At 41.9% G+C, this 18939-nt stretch overlaps 1 protein-coding gene across 1 annotated transcript; it reads left to right on the forward strand.

Annotated features, from left to right (window-relative positions):
- The first annotated feature begins 719 nt into the window (after positions 1-719).
- Positions 720-11290, forward strand: Trim38 (tripartite motif containing 38). Its single transcript, XM_031359047.1, has 6 exons — positions 720-1167; positions 4548-4643; positions 6910-7140; positions 8053-8075; positions 8175-8287; positions 10727-11290. Exons 1-6 carry the CDS (start codon positions 751-753, stop codon positions 11263-11265), a joined length of 1419 nt encoding a protein of 472 aa, XP_031214907.1. The 5' UTR covers positions 720-750; the 3' UTR covers positions 11266-11290.
- The last annotated feature ends 7649 nt before the right edge of the window (positions 11291-18939 follow it).

Below are 18939 nucleotides of genomic sequence, written 5' to 3' on the forward strand. Positions count from 1 at the left end.
CCTTAGTTTGCGAAAGTTTTCTTCTATGATCATACTGAAGATACAGCTGTTCTATGCCATCTTCCTTGGATTCTCCTCCTTCATTTATTTCTATAATTAGAAGGTTTGGTCATTTCTTCGTGGCCTATATTTCCAGTATGTTCCTTTTCTGTTTTTTTATTTTTATATGCTTATGCCACATCTTCTTGATCTTCTGCCTTCTCTTCAAGTCCTGGTATTCTATCTTCTACTTGATTTATACTACTTGGAAGGCTTTTGATTGGAAGGTTTCTAGTAGGTTATTGGATTTTCCATGGGAATAGGAAAGTTTTTGCACTCCCTAGCTGAGTTCAACTTCCAAGAGGAAGCTGTCTGGCCTCTGCCATTCTCAGCCCTTGGCACAGGAAAATACTGGACAAAAATGGATATTTGTTCTATATCTGGGCTATCATGAAGTCACCAGCTGCGTGTGGCAACTAGGAAAATGGAATGTGTGCAATAAAACTGAGAATCTGTACTTAAAAATGATTAAACTTTTATTAGGTTGAATGTAAATGGCCACACAGGGTAGTGACTATTATGCAAATACAATGAGATATTTATGCATTTTTTTCAATTCTAGTCTGTTTCTCTTTTCTAGAGACTACAAACCTCTAAGGCCAGTAGCCCTCAGTTGATTGTATTTAAGTCTAGGTGAGGTGTACATCTACCACTGTGGAAAACATTTCTCTACTTCTGATTGCTACATTTGGAGACTTCTGAGGAAAAGCCATGGGCTCAGACTTTAGCATGGTGAAGATAAGAAAGGTCACTTCTTGCTCCATCTGCAAGGCCATGATGTCTCACCCAGTAAGCATCAACTGTGGACACAGCTACTGCAAATTCTGCATACAGAGCTATTATTACAATGTCAGCCCAAAGACAGGACAGGAGTTATTGGGCTGTCCTTTGTGTAGTAGTCCGTTTAGCTTAGAGAACCTCAGGCCCAACAAGGAGCTAGAAACCATAATTGATATGATCAAGGGGATGGGAGAGCAGGATCATGACACGGTGTGTGAGGAACATGAAGAGAAGCTCAGTCGCTTCTGTGAAGATGATGGTCAGCTCCTCTGCTGGCGGTGTTATTGGGAAGATCAGCACAAAGGTCATAACTTGGTTGGTGTGAAAGATGTGTACCAGAACTACAAGGTAAGAATTATGGTTGGGGATCTCTACAAGTGTCCAGTCTAATGATCTCTATAAGTATGAGAATTGCTGTATAATAAACACCCATGTCCAGATCCCAGAACCCACATAAAAAGCATGGCTACACCTCGTCAGAAACCTTAATGTTGGAAGGAGCAAAGACAGAAGGATCAATGGGACTTGAGGGCCACCAGCTTAGCTCCAAGTTCAATGTGAGACCCTACCTCAAAAGAATAAGGCTGAGAGACAGAGCAGGACAACTACTGTCTTCTTCTGGCCTCTGTGTATATGCACAAGCACTGGCACTCCCATACATGTGCATACATACAACTACATCTCTCCTTCCTGCACACTTTTCTTTTTCATATGCACACACACACACACACACATATCATCATCATCATCATCATCATCATCGTCATCACCACCACCACCACCACCTACCAAGATTATAGAAGGAGAGACCCCACACGCAAAGTCATACCATAGGCACTTGCTCATCATCATTGCCAATGCAAACAGCACCATAAAGGTAAGAGAGGTAATGACACAGGAAACAAAGCTGAGCCCAGACGCTCCCCATCATGTCCAGTTCTTAATCCTAGATCAAGTAGTACCTACTATGTTCATTTAGAAAGTTTACTTGGAGAGTAAAGGGCCAGAGGCCCTGAGAAGATCTGGTACTGTAAAATAAAAACATCAAGAGGAAATTTCAAATTATCTTCATAAGAAAGAGTATGAGAGGGCAGATTCAAACAAGATTCCAGAAGAGTCAAAGATCTGAAAGTAAATGTGTGTAGTGAGTTATGCGGTGGGAGATTTGCCATGACTTGTAGGTCCTTCCTTGAGAGCCCAGGGCCTTCTGCTGTGACACAGTGAGAGACATGGTCAGTCTTGCCGTTTTTGGATGGTTTTGTTTTGTTTTAATGCGATGTGATTTTTAAGACAGGGTCTCTCTACATAGCCCTGGCTGTCCTGATACTCACTATATAGTCCTGGCTAGCCTTGAACTCACAGAGAGCTGCCTGCCTTTGCCCCACAAAAGCTGTGATCAAAGGCATGCACCACCACACTTGGCTGCGGTCTTGATTCTCATCTATTCTTCTGGCTTGCAGGAGAACTTACTAAGTGGGCTTCTCATGCTCCAGTCCATGAAGCAGACATGGTCTCATATGAAGGCCTCATGTCTTCCATAAGGATGGGTCGGTGCCAACTGCTACCCAGCACACTCGGCTCTCCTTCAGCCTGCCCACCAACAACTGCAATGCAGAAATTACTATTTGAATGATTAAAGAAAAAAAAAAGGGGAGCCAGGCAGGATGACAGTTACCCGCCAGAGTCAGACTGCTAGAGTGAAACATGAGGCCTGGCGCTCGGCAGATGGATAACTGTGCTAATTTGCTTAGTTTTCCCATCTTGTTATCCCTATCTACACAGACATGATAGCATCCGAGTCCTCAGAACACATGCTGGGAGTTTGTGTTTGCCTTGTGGATATTAAAGTATGTAAAGTTTAGAACAGCATGTGACACACAGCAATGGCAATATTTTGTTTTTCTAAATCAGTCACAGACTCTTTTGGAGGGTCTCTTGGAAATTAATACATACACACTTGTGGAGTTACAGAGGACAGAAGTCATTTTTTTTTTTTTAACCTTTTATCATTACAGGCACTTTCTGGTAGCTTCAAATTGTTCTAAGTGAAAATATAAGAAACCGTGTTAAGAATTAATCTGGGGGGCTGGGGGAGTAACTTGACAAGGATTGGTTTCTCGATGCCATCCTCAAGACCCTTCTTCTCTCCAAGCTCTGATAACTTCAGTGAGTATCCTGGCCTTTCTTTTACCGTAATACATACTGTGGTGGTTCGAATATGCTTGGCATAGGGAGAGGCGCTATTAGGAGGTGTGGCCTTGTTGCAGGAAGTGTGGCCTCGTTGGAGGGAGTGTGTCTGTTGCAGCATTTTCTCTGTCCAATCACATTAGGGCAGTGACAGGCCTGTGATAGGACAGGAGTAGAGAGGTGGAGCTAGAAGTTGAGGAGTGAGAGAGGTCTGGGAGCCGAGGAGAAGAAGGAAAAAAAATCATCATGGAGGCAGGTGACCCCATCCTGACCCCACATGGTTTTAAACAGCCACAGGTAGCTAAGGTTTTTACAAGGTTAGAATAATTGGGTTTAAACATTGTCTTTATCATTTGGCTCTGAAATTATTGTATTGGCATCTTGTAAATTGTGATCTTATTGATATGTAAACCTGGTTGGATAATTAAGCCTTAAGAGTCATCTTCTTACTGGGTAACTAGAGGCTAGATGACTGACTGTGGGGTGTGTAGAGCATTGCATGTAAGAAAGATGATCCTGCAAGCTGGGAGAAAATAGTAAGAGCCCTCCGGGACATAGTGATGTGGCCAGCTGGTACCGGTGGGCCAAGAGAGTTTGTGGGGTGGATTTCTTTTTTAATATTTCCCACAACATGTGTCATTGTGGGTGTGGGCTTTAAGACCTTCCTCCTAGCTGCCTGGAAGCCAGTCTTATGTTTGCCTTAGGAACAAGATGTAGAACTCTCAGCTCCTCCATCACCATACCTGCCTAGATGCTGTCATTCTTCCACCTTGATGATAATGGACTGAACCTCAGAACCTGTAAGCCAGCCCCAAGGAATGTTGTCCTTTATAAGAGTTGCCTTGGTCACGGTGTCTGTTCACAGCAATAGAAACCCTAACTAAAACACATACAGAGTTCCAGATGTGTCAAACATCTCAGTATTGGCTATGTTTGGTTCAGTACACTATTTATAAACTCTCCCTGCAAATGGCTGTGGCAGTCTATAACAACTTTCCCCAAGTGACATGGTTTGGCAAATGACACTGGAGTTCTGGTTTTCCTCTTGAGACTCCCAGTTATGCCTCCTGAGGTGAGTTATTTGACCCCTTTCTAAGCTTCATTTCCTACAGCACAGCAAAGATATTAAACATCCTACTAACTGCCCAGGACTGATAAGATAACTTACCACATACAAAATCTTCAGCACACACTCTGAGAGATGTACAAAGAGCTCAGTAGCTATTCATTGTGAATTTACCACATTTTGGAGTGCTAAGATTCATATTAAGTACCTAATGGAGAATCAAATTGAGGATGAGGGATGTAGCTCAGTTGGTTGTGTGCTTGCTTAACTTGCAAAAAGCCCTGAGTTCAATATTTGCCAATACTGCATAAAACAGGGCACAGTTGTGTATGTCTCTTTCTTGTTACTTGGAAGGTGAAAGCAGGGAGTTCAAGGTCATCTTTGGGCTACTTAGTGAGTTCAAAATAAGACCCTGTTTCAAAAAGAAAGCAAGGTTGATAAGAATTGATTTTACTCACTCAAATTTTTCCTTCAGGAAAAACTCCAGAACACCATGATAAAATTGCGTGAACTCCAAGAGAATCATGAAGTTCAGATACATTTCATAACAAGCCAAATAGATGCCTGGAAGGTAAAAGTCTGAGTTCATTGGTGTCGGGTGATTTTCTGTAGTGAGTCTAGGCATAGAGGAAGGCTGGGACAAATACAGGGATGGCTGTCTCCTCCCAAAACATGAGAACCCTAAAAAAGAGAGCACTGCTTTCCTGTCCTAGATGTTTGCATCTGTGAAGCTTCGTCACCAAGTTCTTTCATCTGCCAATAGTAACTGGCTGGGATTTCTGATGATTTCCTCTAAAGCTAAACTTGGCTCCTCAGTTTTCTTGGACTTAGAGTGGTCTTTATGAAGTCAACTTGTTACCACTGTACTTGGGTATAATGTATCAACATCCATCCTTTTGTCTCGTGCTTATTTTACATACTAGGATGTATGTAAACCTCAATCTTGCTTTGTGGCCTAGACTTTCATTCTTCCTTTTAAAAACAAGTTTTTATTCAAAAATTTAATTATGTATGTATATGGGCTTGTGATGCCAGAAGAGGGCATCAGATCTGGAGCTAACCTGACAGGTCCTCTGTAAGAGCAGTATTTACTCTTAACCAGTGTGCCATCTTTCCAGTTCTAAGACTTCCATCTTTAATACTGCATGCTACTTACTTACTCTGTGACACATTTTTGTTTGACATATTGAATGCATTTAGTCTTGGTACTCTGGTGTCACCATTCTAGGAGATAGTGGAACGTGGGAGAATGGAACCTAGAAATGAGATAGACTTTAGAGCATCAGATAATTTATATTCTGAGGGTTAACCAACATCTTGTGAGCAGAGTTTGTGTGCATTCAAGCTGTATCCAACCACAAGGCAAGGTGTGCCCGGAAATACTTTCTGAATAACAATAGTAAGATTATGGATAATCTGGAGTAAATCTACTCCTGTTTACTACACCTGGGAGGGGTATGAAAGTACAGTCGAAGAACAACCCTGTCCTTTGCAGGGCCAAGGTGGCTAGACTTGTCCAGTTTTCTTGGAGTTTTCCCACAAGCACACAGAATTGTTATAACACCGCTTCAGTCATGGGTCATCTTCCAACCCTCAGATACCAACATTCTGACCTTGCTGTGTTTGTCCAAATCCAGCTCTTAGTTTCACCAGGTGAGAAACCAACCTTTGAGAGCATTTACCCAGCAGGATCACCCCAGGCTGAGTATAATGAAGGCAGTAAAGAAACCCGTGTGATCTCTAAAGCATGTGCATTTTGCTATAAAACCTGCACGCTACAGCTGCAGTATCTCATAGGGCTTCAGCCTATTTCCATGGCTTCTTGAAGAGACTGCCCCTATATCTGAAGTACATTCTTTCTAGAACTACCCAAAATGGCTAGATGACATAGAGGGCGGCCCAACCCCTGGGCTGGAGAAGTTTAGAGTAGGGAGTGGATATGCCAGCCATACCCTGTAACTGGTAGGGACCAAGGGAACCTGGGAAATCCTTGCAACCAAGTCTGCTTTGACACGTTAAATAAGCACCTCCGCCATTCATCCTGGGTTTGAAACCAATTACGACACAGTCAGTTACTACAGCTAATGCCATTTCTTCCTTCTGCTTCCTCTCCATATGGATATTTCACTTGAACTTCCAGAACATGTAAAAAAAAAAAAAAAAAAGTGTTTCCTTTTATAACTGATAAAGTATTTGAACAACGCCCTCCTTCTATAACTCAAGTTTCCCAGGTACCTATCCCACCTTTCTCCCATATCTTAGTTGGACCAGAAGAAAATTAATCAGGAGTTAAATAAAATAAGAAATTAGGAACACTCTCTTCCCACACCTCTGAGTGCCAAGTAAGAACTTGACGAACTAGTCCAGTTTGAGTGGCTCATTGTGAGCTTATATCATTGTAGCTGACCCTGCTTTGGGGGGTACCGGGTAGGGGAGATATTATACATAGAGCATAAAATTTGTTTTTGGTCATTGACAACCACAACTAACTACAGGTGAGGACACTAAGGATATCGTTGCAGTTGTGTGGCCATCAACATATTCACCTTCAGAACAGTTTCCCACTCTTCAAACTGAAACAGGAACTGTCCATTCCTTCTGTCTCCCAGGGCCTGGTAATCACTGTGATTTCTGTACCGCTGAAATTTACCTCTGCTTGTGCTTTGTGTAAATAGAAGTATTAATTCCTAAGTTTTGAGCTTATTTCAGTTAGCAGGGTGTCATCAAGCTTCCTCCTTGTATTTCGTTTATCTGTGTGTCAATTCAAAGACAAGCGTGTTCCCATGCTTTGAGCATTTTGTTGTTGTTGTTGTTGTCATTGTTGTTGTTGTCTCCAGGATGCCATTGAGGATCGTAGGCAAACAATCAAGTCTAACTTCAAGAATCTCCAGAGTTTTCTACAGGAAGAAGAGAAGTTTTATCTTTGGAGGTTGGAGAATGAGGAAAAACAGATGCTGATGCGGCTGAAGGGCAGCAAGGCTGATCTACAGCAGGCATATGAGAGAGCTGAATGCCAAATTCAGGAACTGGAGGCAAAATGTCAGGGCTCATCCCAGAAATTGCTACAGGTGAGGCTGTGTGCTAAAGCAGGGAAAGAAGGCCGGTGATTCTGATAGCAGGAAGCATGGAGACTAGGAAGGCCTGTCTCCACTCAGAATGGCAGTAATATTGGAGTGGGGAATTTGGGGTCTTGTTAGAGTAGCATCAGGATGACTTCCACTAGTCTACAGGATCCTTTAAGTTTATTAGAAAAAGTAACACTGGGTGAATATGGAATTATAAAAAGAAGGGTGATTCCTGCTCTCATGCTCACATTAGCTCATTCACTGAGGTATCTGTCAGGCTTATTCTTCAAATATGCTTTCAAGTGACAGATGGTGACAGTGTAAACATGTAAGAGAATAATAACTACTCAGCGATTTGTTTATAGGGTTCCTAATCCAGAGCTAACTTAGAGCTGCATGTCTGATGTATCCATCCCATCAAGATAAATAACTGGAGCTCTGACTTCTTCCTCGGCTACTGCTGCTGGTCATAGCGTAAGGTGGAGAACGTGGCTATGTGCTCCACTTCTCTGTGGTACCTGCTTAGCTCAGTCTCAGGAGCTACGTGTAGGTTTACCACTAGGGATTTGTGTTTCAGGTTATCGCTCACAAGGATTCTCTGTAAAGGAAATTTAATCACTGGACGAAGTTCTTGCCAGAGGAAGATCATTCTTCCTAGCTCTTGGTTTTTATTTTAAGCAGACCACATTGTAAGGTTCACAGATCCACAGGCTTCAACAATGGGGAAATAGACTCCCCCTTTATATCAAACTTGGGTATAAAACATTGCTCAGTGGCCATTACATGGAAGGATAGTTGATTCTTAATTCTTCTTTAAGTGGAGTGGGTTCAGAGAGTAGTTGTACATGGAAAACTCCATGAACTACTGATGTAAACACAATCACCTTTTGTTTTTGTTTTTGTTTTTTTTCATAGGATGTGAAAAACATTTTGAGCAGGTAAGTTCCGCATGAATACCCAAAAGAAGGACTCGGGTCTGTATATAGAGATGACTAGAAGGTAACATTGAGGAAAGCCCCACCTTCTGCTTCTCCTAGATGTGAGGCTATGAAGCTAAACCCACTGGAGGCTGATCCCCTGAAGGTTCACACCAAATGTAATGTGTCTGAGCTTTACTTTGATGTGAAGACAATATTAAGACGTCACCAAGGTAGGGATGTGAACTCAGGGATGCTATAGCTGGAAGAATCTTAAGCAAGAGCCAGGCTCATCTCCAGCTGCAACACTTATTCACTTATTACTCGTTTACAGTTATCTGTCGGTATCAGTAAAAATGCTTAGGCTATAGTTATGGGTTATGCCAGTTTAGTAAAGTGGTAGTAGTGTGTTCTTCCCCAAGATTCATGATGTCACTGTTGTTGTAGCTGGCTAGATTTCCAGTACCAGGAATAGTTTCCCTGTTGTTGAGTGGGTCTTAAGTCCAATTAGAGAACTGTTGGTTACCTCCAAGGTATGTGTGCCACTACTACACAGATATGGTTATCATGCCTTATTGGTTGGTGTTTTGGTTCACAGGTATCATTGCTGGGTAGATCTAGTTCTTAGGAAGCAGTCAGGTCAGTTCCAGACCAGGTAACTCTGTGCCCTGTGTCTGAAGTATTGCCTTCAGCAATAGGGACTTACCTTCCCTGTCTGGAGGATAACAAATGGGGGGATAACAAAGGACAATAGCAATAAGCTGTGTGTTTTAGAAATCTCTTGGACAACCCTGAACAACAACTCAAAGAGGACTTCTCATGTCTGGTATTAGTGTTTTTGCTAGATTGCCTATGGCTCTTGTATTATAGGGTTTTTAATTTAAAGATAGTTGATATTATAATTCCTTATGACTCATTCAGACTTCCTTACTGCTATTTTACTATCCTTCTTCTGTATTTATATCCCTCATCCATCCCCAAAGAGCCCCTTTTCCCATTTCTCCAACCAGACCATTTATGCAATATTATTTCCCTCTCTATTGTTCCCTAATGCCCCATCTCAGAAATGGTTCGTTTTCATTTTCCTGGTTTCTATGGTTACTCCAAGATATGTACTCACATCTGAAGATCTGGTTGTTCACTTAGTTTTTATGACTTTTTCACACTCTTGCTTTCTAGTATTTAGCATGCTTGGCATGCTATGCACACAGCTCTCTTTACAGACCCTTCGAAGTCCTGCTTCCATTATTGGCCATATCTCTGCAGGCAATACCAGTCTCTGCATTTCTCCATATGAGGAAAAAAAAAACATCCACTCTGAATGTGGGCAGCATCATGACATGGGCTAGAGATTAGAAACAAGGAAAAAAGAAAAAGGAGAAAAGCAAGGCCAGTACAGGCCTTCCTTCCTCTGCTCCCTGGTCAGTGCAAGGGACCAAACTATTCCTGTAGACATACCTTTTCCACCAGGATAGACTGCATTCCTTTGAACTTTGGAGCAAGACAAAACTCCCCCAACTCCCTTTAAATTGCTTTTTGTCAGGTATTTGGTCACAGTAAGGAACTGTGTTTACTGTATAGTTACAGTACGTTACTGATATTCAGTGTTTATTGTGAACAGTTCTGATTCACAGAGCAATGTTAGCAAGGCAGTTGTTTTAGTTACTTTGTCTATTGCTTAAATAGACACCATGACCAGGGCAAACTTATGGAAGAAGACATTAAATTTAGGACTTATGGTTTCACGGGTTAGGGTTCAAAGGAATAGTGGCAGGAAGAGCCGAGAGCTTACATCTTCTTGATCTGTAAGTAGGAAGCAGAGAGGGAAACAGGGCCTTTTGAAACTTCAAAGCCTGTCACCAGTGGCATAGCTCCTCCAACAAGGCCACTCCTCCTAATCCTTCCCAAAGAGTTCTACCAACTAGGGGCAAGCCATTCAAATATATAAGTATATGGGAGGCCATTCTCACTCAGAGTACCACAGTAGTTGAGTAGCATGTAGTATACTGGAAATAATTTTAGGGACTTTTCTCAATAATGAAGGAACATGTTAGATATAAGGCAAAAAATTAAGTGCTACTGGGCCCAGTGAATAAACTTCATGCTCTGTTCTGTTACTCAGTGCTTGGTGCATCCTATAGCTTCTAGCCCGTGATTACTAAATTCCAAAAGCTCTAGTAAATAACAGTTTGGGGAAATTGTTTTGTTTCTCTTTTCCATTGGTGATGGTTTTTGTTTATTTGTGGGGTTTGCGAAAAATGTGTTATGAACAAACAGGGGGAAGGGTTCCTTTATGCTCCATAATCAATGTCAGCAGTCCTAAAAGCTCTGAATCAGGATGGGTTGGGGCAGAACAGGAACCAGAGTAATTCTAAATAGTTCTCATCCTTGGCATCTCTGAGTGATCCGTGATACTGGTGATAGAGATGAGGGTATTGATGGTGTTATTGCCACTGTTTATTAGGCATGTACCATATCCCAGACAAACATTAGCTCGTTTAACTCTCTTCCTCATGGCTTACAATAGGCATGGTGATTTTCTTTTTATAGGTATTTTATACATAGTTTGCATAGACTTACATGTTTAAGTCATGCCCAGATCCGATCAGGGCTTTGTCTTTGTAAAGTATTATGTTTATAACTCCTAAAAGACGGTTATGGCTGTTTTACAGTCAGTGTGATCCTGGATCCCAGCACTTCCCATCTTGACCTAACTCTGTCTAATGGTGGAAGACTAGTGACTTACAAAATATTCCATGGGGATCTTCAGACGTCTGCCAAGAGGTTTTATGGTTTACCCTGTGTCCTGGGCTGTGCGTGCTTTACTTCAGGAAGATATTACTTTGAAGTCTCTGTGGAGAATGCAACCAGTTGGGATGTGGGAATCTGTTCAGAGAATGTGCAGAGGGGCTTTAACATGAAGAAGGAGCCTGAGTTTGGATTCTGGACCATCAAGATGTCTGAAGAGGGTGGCCTTGAAGCTCTCACTTCTGCCCCTGCTACTCCCCTTCATCTGAGTGAAAAACCCCAGATTTTGGGAGTTTTGCTAGACTATGAGGCTGGTGCCGTATCTTTTTACAGTGTAACTACTGGCTCTCACATATACACCTTCCCTAAGGCTTCTTTCTGTGGTACCCTGAGGCCCTTTTTCCAGGTTTATCAATATTCTCCTTTGTTCTTGCCCACCATAAGTAATCAAGGAAAGATGTAAAGTCCCCATGCCTTAAGTAGCATCATAGAAAATCCATAAATCTCGCAAGGCAGAAACTTTGTTTTTCTTCATTGCTATTCCAATGGTTTTAATGAACTTTCAATAAATGTGCTTTGAATTAATAACCCTCTCAAATGTGTTGAATATTGAATGATTCAAAACATATTGTATAGTCCTTGTGTTCAGGAAAAGAATTTGAAGGTAATTATTGTTTTTTGTTTATTGTGGCACAGCTGTGAGGGATGTTTTTCTAAATTAAATCATTAAAAGTTAGAAGGCCCACTTTTAATTTGGGCCATATCTCCTGCTAGAAGCTTATATAAAGAATATGGTAGAGGAAGCTCTCTCTCTCTTTCTCTCTCTCTCTCTCTCTCTCTCTCTCTCTCTCTCTCTCTCTTTCTCTCTTTCTCTCTCTCTCTCTCTCTCTTTCTGCTTAGGTCTCTCTGGTATGTTCATTCCTTTACTGGCAGTTGAACCTACTTCTGGATTTCAATGTATATTGAAGACCAACTGAGATATTCAGCTTCATGTGTACTGAACAATACTGGACTTTTGGACTTTCTCTTGGTTGACAATCATGGTTGCATTAGCTGGGCCACAGCCTATATACACATTATACATACATACATATGTACGTACGTACATACACATAGTGGTTGTTGATATCCATGCTTTATTCCTATTCTAGAAAAGAGGCACGGTGATTGAAAAAGAATTTTATACTATTTTCTTCTACAATTAAAAATATACATTGGATGAATTTTTAGAATATATTTTTCAGTTTCCTAGAAAATTCAGTAGCCATGTTTCTCAATTTTTATCCCATCTTTCATAGTTTACATAATCTACACCAGAGGCACATAATGGAAACTTTGTGTGGTTTTACCATGCTGCTAGCTAACATGCTGACCAGTAGATGGCAGTCTTGTATTTTTGGTGGCTGTAGTAACACAGCTTTGGCTTTAATGTAAATACTTCTTGGACCAATATCAAATAAAGGTAAAAGTCATCTTGTTCTTACAAAAGGTTGTAAAAAATTTAAGTCAACAGTGTTTTGGGTGTTTTTCTCTGTTGTTGCTTTTTGGTTTTGTTCGAGATAGGGTCTCACTGTGTAACTCAAGCTGGCCTGAAACTAGCTTTGTAGACCAAGCTGGCTGTGTGAACTCACAGAGCTCCATCGGCCTGACTCCGCCCCCAGAGTGCTGGGATTGAAGACATGCAACAACAACACACTTGGCAGTAATACTAATTTTCATTCAGAACAACAAAATTCTCTCTCCCTCTCCCCTACTAAATAGGATCTGATTCGGTACCCCAGGCTGTCCTGGAGTTCACTATATAGCCCAGGTTGGCTGCAAACTTATGGAAGTCCTCCTGCCTCAGCTTCCCAAGTGCTGAGTGTTGAGATTATAGGTATAAACTACCATGCACAATTATGATTTTAGTGACTGGTTGATCGATTTTTAATTTTTAGAGACAGGATCTCATGTTGTCCATGTTCACACTATGTAGCAAATGATGACCTTGAACTTTTGATTTTTTTTTTTTTTTTTTTTTTTTTTGCATCCACCTCTTGAGTGCTGGAAATATAGGGGGCATCACTACATCCAATGTACGTGATTCTGGTGGTCAAGTAGGGGGACTTCATACATGCCAGGCAGACATTCTACCAACTAAGTTATAATATATCCCTGGCCCCCTGGGTGAGTTTAAACATCACCTCATGGGAGCCTTGGTTCTTATTTAATTTCTATGAATTTCTTTTAGTTTAGCAAGTCATTAACCTCATTAGAGTTAGGGTTCATCATCCCATAAGACTCGTTGGCAGGTCAGCTCTCAACTGTTTTTAACTGCCATTCAGATTTCTCCTATAACTATTTTGGGTCCTTAGTGGCATTCTACCCATAGTTCATTTCTCAAGGACTGTGGCTGCTTAGGGTGAGAGTTGGGAGCCAGACAGATCTCTGTCTCTACAGATAGGCCTAGTGTGTATGTGTGTGTGTGTGTGTGTGTGTGTGTGTGTGTGTGTGTGTGTGTGTGTGTACGAGTGAGAAGGAGAGAGAGAGAGACAGACAGGGAGAGAGAGAGAGGTGGCTATATTTTTCCTTTCTTTTTTCTTTTCTTTTCTTTTCTCTCTCACTCTAATTCTCAAGCAACCACATCCCTAAAATTTTAGTATTTTAGTGAAAAGACATCTGAAGTTAAGGGGAACTGTGGTCTCAAAATGTATGTTGAATGTTGAGATTTTTGTTTTTGTTTGTTTGTTGCTTTGGTCTCTGTACTCTTCTGCTTGGCTTTAGTCAAACACGTAGGCCTGGGAGGCTGTAGCTGCTTAAAGTTAATGAAGTCCATGACCAAGGCAACTCATAAAAGAAAGCATTTAATTTGGGGCTCATGGTTCTAGAGGGTTAGAATCCATATTTGGTATCCTGGGAAACATTTCAACAGATAGGTAGTCCTGGCCCTGGAGCAGTAGCTGTGAGCTTGCATATTGAGACAATAACCAAGTAGCAGAAAGAGAGCCAACTAGAAGAACTTGGGCTTTTGAAATCTCAAAGCCCACTCCCAATGACGCACTTCCTCCAATAAGACCACACCTCCTAATCCTTCTAAAACAGTTCCACCAACTGGGAACCAAGCATTCAAACTTATGAGCCTATAAAGGACCATTCTCATTCAAACCACCAAAAAGAAGAGAACACACACACTTACTTCTGTGCACATTTGTGGATGGTGAGTTTCCCTAAGTCCAGAAGAAGGAATAATGAAAACAAAAAAGAATGAATGGTCCCTTACCCCAATCCAGGTAGTTCTTCAAATCCAGCTCTTCTCCCACTGTCTTCCTAACACCATATTTAGTCCCCAACAGATACTCTGCTTCAGCCCCAAGACATATTGGTGGCAGACGTCAATGGGGCTTCACATGCTATATGCTGATCTTTCCTAGCCAGCCAGCAACTACACTGGGTGTTTGGGATTCCACTGTAAAACTGAGTCTTCTTCAAGGTGAGCTTTTAAGCACAAAAACCATGTCCTGGGTTGACATTCTTCAGTTGACAAGAACAGTTAGCCAGAAATTGAACTATAGAAGCCAAAAAGCAAGGTTGGTACATTTAAAGGTTTTTTTTTTTCCTTTAACTATGGACATTGATGCCTTTGTTTTACTTTTAGCAGTTGGTGCTGTCTGTCTGTTGAGTTTTATAACCTGAATGGTACTTTCCTTATGGAGTCAGATGTGCTACGGCCTGGGGGTGGGTGTACTGAGGTCAGGGGCTCTGTTACATTCACCACTGGTCTTAGTGAATAAGTCAAACTGTGGACTCTCTCTACCCTAAAGAGGTGTAGTTGGTCCTAAGGACCATTAATTTTACTGGCCTGATACATAATTGTCCATATAGTTTAAGATGCAGGGGCCCACTGTTAATCCAATCAGAATGAGAATTAAGGGCTAAGTCAGTGCTGAGGGCACAGTAGTTAACCCATGAAGAAGAGGGTGGGGCTAGTGTCAATTCTCTGATTTATGTCTTTGCCTTTTTTTTTCTTTTGGTGCTATTTTTTTTTTTAAACCAAAGCAGGACTCTTTAAAATTACTCTTGATCATTTAGCATAGAAATAACAGGGTTTTTTTTTAAACAGGTGTTTTAATCTCATAAGAAGTACATCTAAATCGTTTAATCTAGGTCTTAATCTGTGTACTTCGTCTGGAAAGCATCAGAAGAGGCATACTTAGTCAAACCATGAGTACATGCCCACCAAGCAGTCTCAGGGGCTCATTATCCACATGAATTGACCCATGCGGTAGCAGGCATTGGCCTAGGTTAAAAGTGTTGAATATTAAGGAAGCTCCAACCCCTTGTAGTCCTTTAAACACTGATTTGTGCTGGCCTGGTCATAGTGAGTTTTGTCAGTCAGTGGGTTGGCAGTCTGGATGTCTAAACAGCAGTCTGGGCTTATTTTTGGCTACGATTGATTCTATCTCCAGGGTCCCCCCAGGTTATTCCTGTTTTTCAAAGGCCAGAATCTTTTTCTAAAGGAATTTTTCAGGAAGCCTTAGTTTTATAACCTCAGGTGTTACAATGGAAACTCTCTGGTTTCTGGCAACCAGGGAGCCCAGCTACAGGGCATGCTTAGAATTGTGAACTCTGTATTTCCTATCTCAAAAGTTAAATTCCCATACCTTTCCTTTCTCCAGCCAGATACTCAATGAGGGCATCAGTGAGGAACAGTCAAGGAGAGTACGGGTTGCTGGTCTGTAGTCATGCTAGCACCTTCCCTGTTTGTCTTCCTCATTTCCTAGGTCCAGACCCTGAGGGCCATGGGCATTGAACCATAGCCCTGTATCCATACTGAACACAAGTCTTTGGATCGGGTAGAGGGACAGGGAGTGGAAAGGGCTTGGGGATGCCGTGAAACCTTCTTCTCGATTTCAATGAGTCTATAGTCCAGAGACAGTCCTTTTGGCAGCATCCATGACTTTCATTTTTCTGGCCTGGGTATGGTGAATCCATGGTGCAAAACCAGCTGTCTCCACAGCCATAGGTGTGGAGAGAATCCATATGTAGAGTCCTTTTTAACTTGGTTTCAGTGCCTCTTTGGCTACCTGCTTGACCCAGACAGTACCACTGGATGAGGGGAAACTGGTGGTGGACTCAGAAGTCATCTGGGTGTCTCAGAGAGTCCAATTCATAGACTTTATGGAGGAATGGAGTGCCGCCCATAGTGACTTGAGAAAGGAATGGTTAGAGAGTTCTACCAACTGCTGGTCTCTGAGCCTAGGAAGCATGAGGCAAGCTTCCAAATGTAATCTTATAGGGAGTAAATCCCACCCTATATGAGGTGCAGTGGGCAGAAGCAAAATAAAAAATATAAAAATTAAAAAAAAAAGAAAGAAAAAGAAAAAAAGCGGGGAAGCCTACCTACATATCAATCATTCTTTTCTGGACTCAGGCTTTTTTGTTTTGTCCTGTTTGTTCCTTTTACCTGGCCAGAATTCTGAAATCTGTACATACAATGAATTTTTTTTTTTATTTATGTCTAAAGCTTTAGCTTTTAATTGAGAGATTCTGACTATGAAAGCCAGGCCATTGACAAACCAGATTGCTTAGGGAGAGGCCAAGTCAGGGGGCCAGTTCCTAGAAGAGGTTTTTAAGCTACTATTTGAACAGGTTTAGTCTGGGTGGGGGAACACAGAAAAGATATTATTAAAACTAGTAAGTACTTTTGCTCTCCTAGGAGGGCAGGTCTTGATGAAGTCCGTGTTCCTGGGGTTTGCTAGGATGCTGGTTCCTCATTTGGCCTCCTTACTGGGAAAGGACTCCCTATTTTGGGTTCATTTGAACACACATCTGGCATATGCCTGAGATATCTCACATTGGCTGGCCAGTCTAGGTATAACATACCTTGGTCTGAGCAACTCAGAAAGTTTTGTGGACCCCAGATGAGCAGGCCGCCGAAGGTCAGTCACCAGAGTCCTGCTATTTGTTTCCTCTATCAACCTGTGGGTTTGAGGTGTCCATTTTTTCCTTACCGTGGAGTCTCAGGCAACACTACAACACTAGATCTGATATAGCATCAGAATATCCATAGGTCCCACTGACCTTAGGGCCAGGTTAGCAGTCCAACAATGGAGAACAGCAATTTGGAGGGGACGTCAAATAATCTCTAGGAGAGCCGAGATTTTTTAAATGTCCTTTTCTCCAACAATGAGAACTCCTCTTTCTCTCTAGATAATACCATGACATACCCTGTCATAAAAGCACACCAACTGACTGTCTGTGTATATGACGGTGGGCTTTGCTTTTCCCCATCTGACAGCCTGGGTCAGATCTCTTGGTTCTGTTCTCAGTGCTGAAGTACCTGGCTTGGGCCCAAATAAGTTTGGCTAAAGTAACTATTGCAGCTCTCATGTACCTGATTTTTTCAGTCATGGATGAGCACCTGTGCCATCAAGCAAGAGGGTAGCTTAATTGATGGTGGCAGGTTTCTCAAGTCAGCCTCAAGAACGGGCCAGGAGCCTGGTCTGGGGTCACATAGTCATTAGACATTCAGAATTCTCACGTTCTTCAGTTGAAGGCCTCAGAAGCGTCATGGGGTTCTGTGCATATATCTTGCCCCGGACTTAACTTTTTTTCATTCATTAAACTAACAGTATCTGTCGCAGTTTTTAGACAAGTGGGCCTTCCTATGGCTACAGGATCAAATTCTTTACACAGGTATGTCATAGGGTATTTTCACGGCCCCGCAGTTTGGGCTGAAACCCCTTTTGCCTTTTGTTTCACAGGCAAACACATGAAGAGGTTTTGAGAACATCTGGAAGTTCTCTGTCTGGAGCTGAAGCCAGCTGTTTTTAAAGCCTCAAATGCCTTTTGTTTAGTCTCAGTCCAGATTAGGGGCTTAGTGTTCCCCCACCTTTTGTACTGGCGTATGGATACCTTTGCTATTTTCACAAATTCTGGTATGCAGAGGCAGCATTATTCAGCGGCACCTATGAATTCTTGAGCCTGTCTCTTAGTCTTTGGAATTGGGAATCTCATAGGAATCCTACTCAGACTATTCCTTTTGCCTCTCCTCCACTGGTAGCCTAAATAGGTAGCCATTTACAAAAGTGGGCTTTCTTAGGTGACTTTTTATAGCCCAAAGTCTGTAACTCTTGCAACAGTCCCTCAACGCATAGGAAGCCTGCATTTAGTGTCTTTAAATCCTGGGGAAACCTGGTCCACGTATTTTTGCCCAGTGTAACCTCTCACTGGGTCTGTCCATTTAAAAGCAAAGGCAGGTTGACTCACCTTTGCAGAGAGGAGACTGAAGAAGGCATCTTCCAGGTCCAAGACAGTATATACCTTTCTCTGGAAGAACCAGACTCATAAGAATCGGGTATCCACGGTTTCTTCATAGGCAAGAGAGGCATATTCCAGGGTGATTGACAGGATACCAGGATGCCTGTCTCTTTGATCTAGGCAGATCTGCAATTTCACCTTCTGTTTCCAAGGTCACTGAATATTGTTTAATTTGGATGGAAGTAGCTGAACTGGTTAGTCGAACAATTGCAGAAGCTTAGTGTTGGGCCTGACCTGGGGTTGGTGGTGTTCTTTTGATAGAGGGTGAGGCACCAAAAATTTTGCTGGACATCTGTAAGTTTAACGGTGTCTCATCATCAGAGAAGGTACTGGTGGCTCCCAGTTTATCCAAAAGGTCTTGTCCCAATCAGTTATCTGTGGTTAAACATCCTTTGAGCTACCCAGAGCAACTGGGGCCTACTTACATCTTCTCATTTTTTTTTTAAACTTTTATAACCTTTCCCCCCTAATACATGGAGCTGACTGGGTGACAAAAGAGATCTTTTTAGCAGCTGTCTTTTATCTTTTTAAGAGGTACCTGGTGAGAATTTAAGATCTTCTCGGTCAGTGTAGGACAGAAGGGAAAATCGTTTCTCGCCAGGCTGTATTGCTTGACAGTGATCTCTATGCCCAGCCCACGGGGAGCTTTTTCACTTTATGATTTTTTTTTTTTAAGAGAATGGTGGACTTTGAGGTTTCCAATTATACAAATGATTGATTTTAAAAGTGACATAAATCATAAAAGAGAAAGGAGTAAAAGTTTCTCTTTTCCTTTGGGATTAGCCCAGGGGATCTTCTCTCCTTCCTTTGAGTTACTTAGAGCAGGTGAGAGTGGAGG

This window comes from Mastomys coucha, unplaced genomic scaffold, assembly GCF_008632895.1.
Source record: "Mastomys coucha isolate ucsf_1 unplaced genomic scaffold, UCSF_Mcou_1 pScaffold7, whole genome shotgun sequence".
NCBI lineage: Eukaryota > Metazoa > Chordata > Mammalia > Rodentia > Muridae > Mastomys > Mastomys coucha.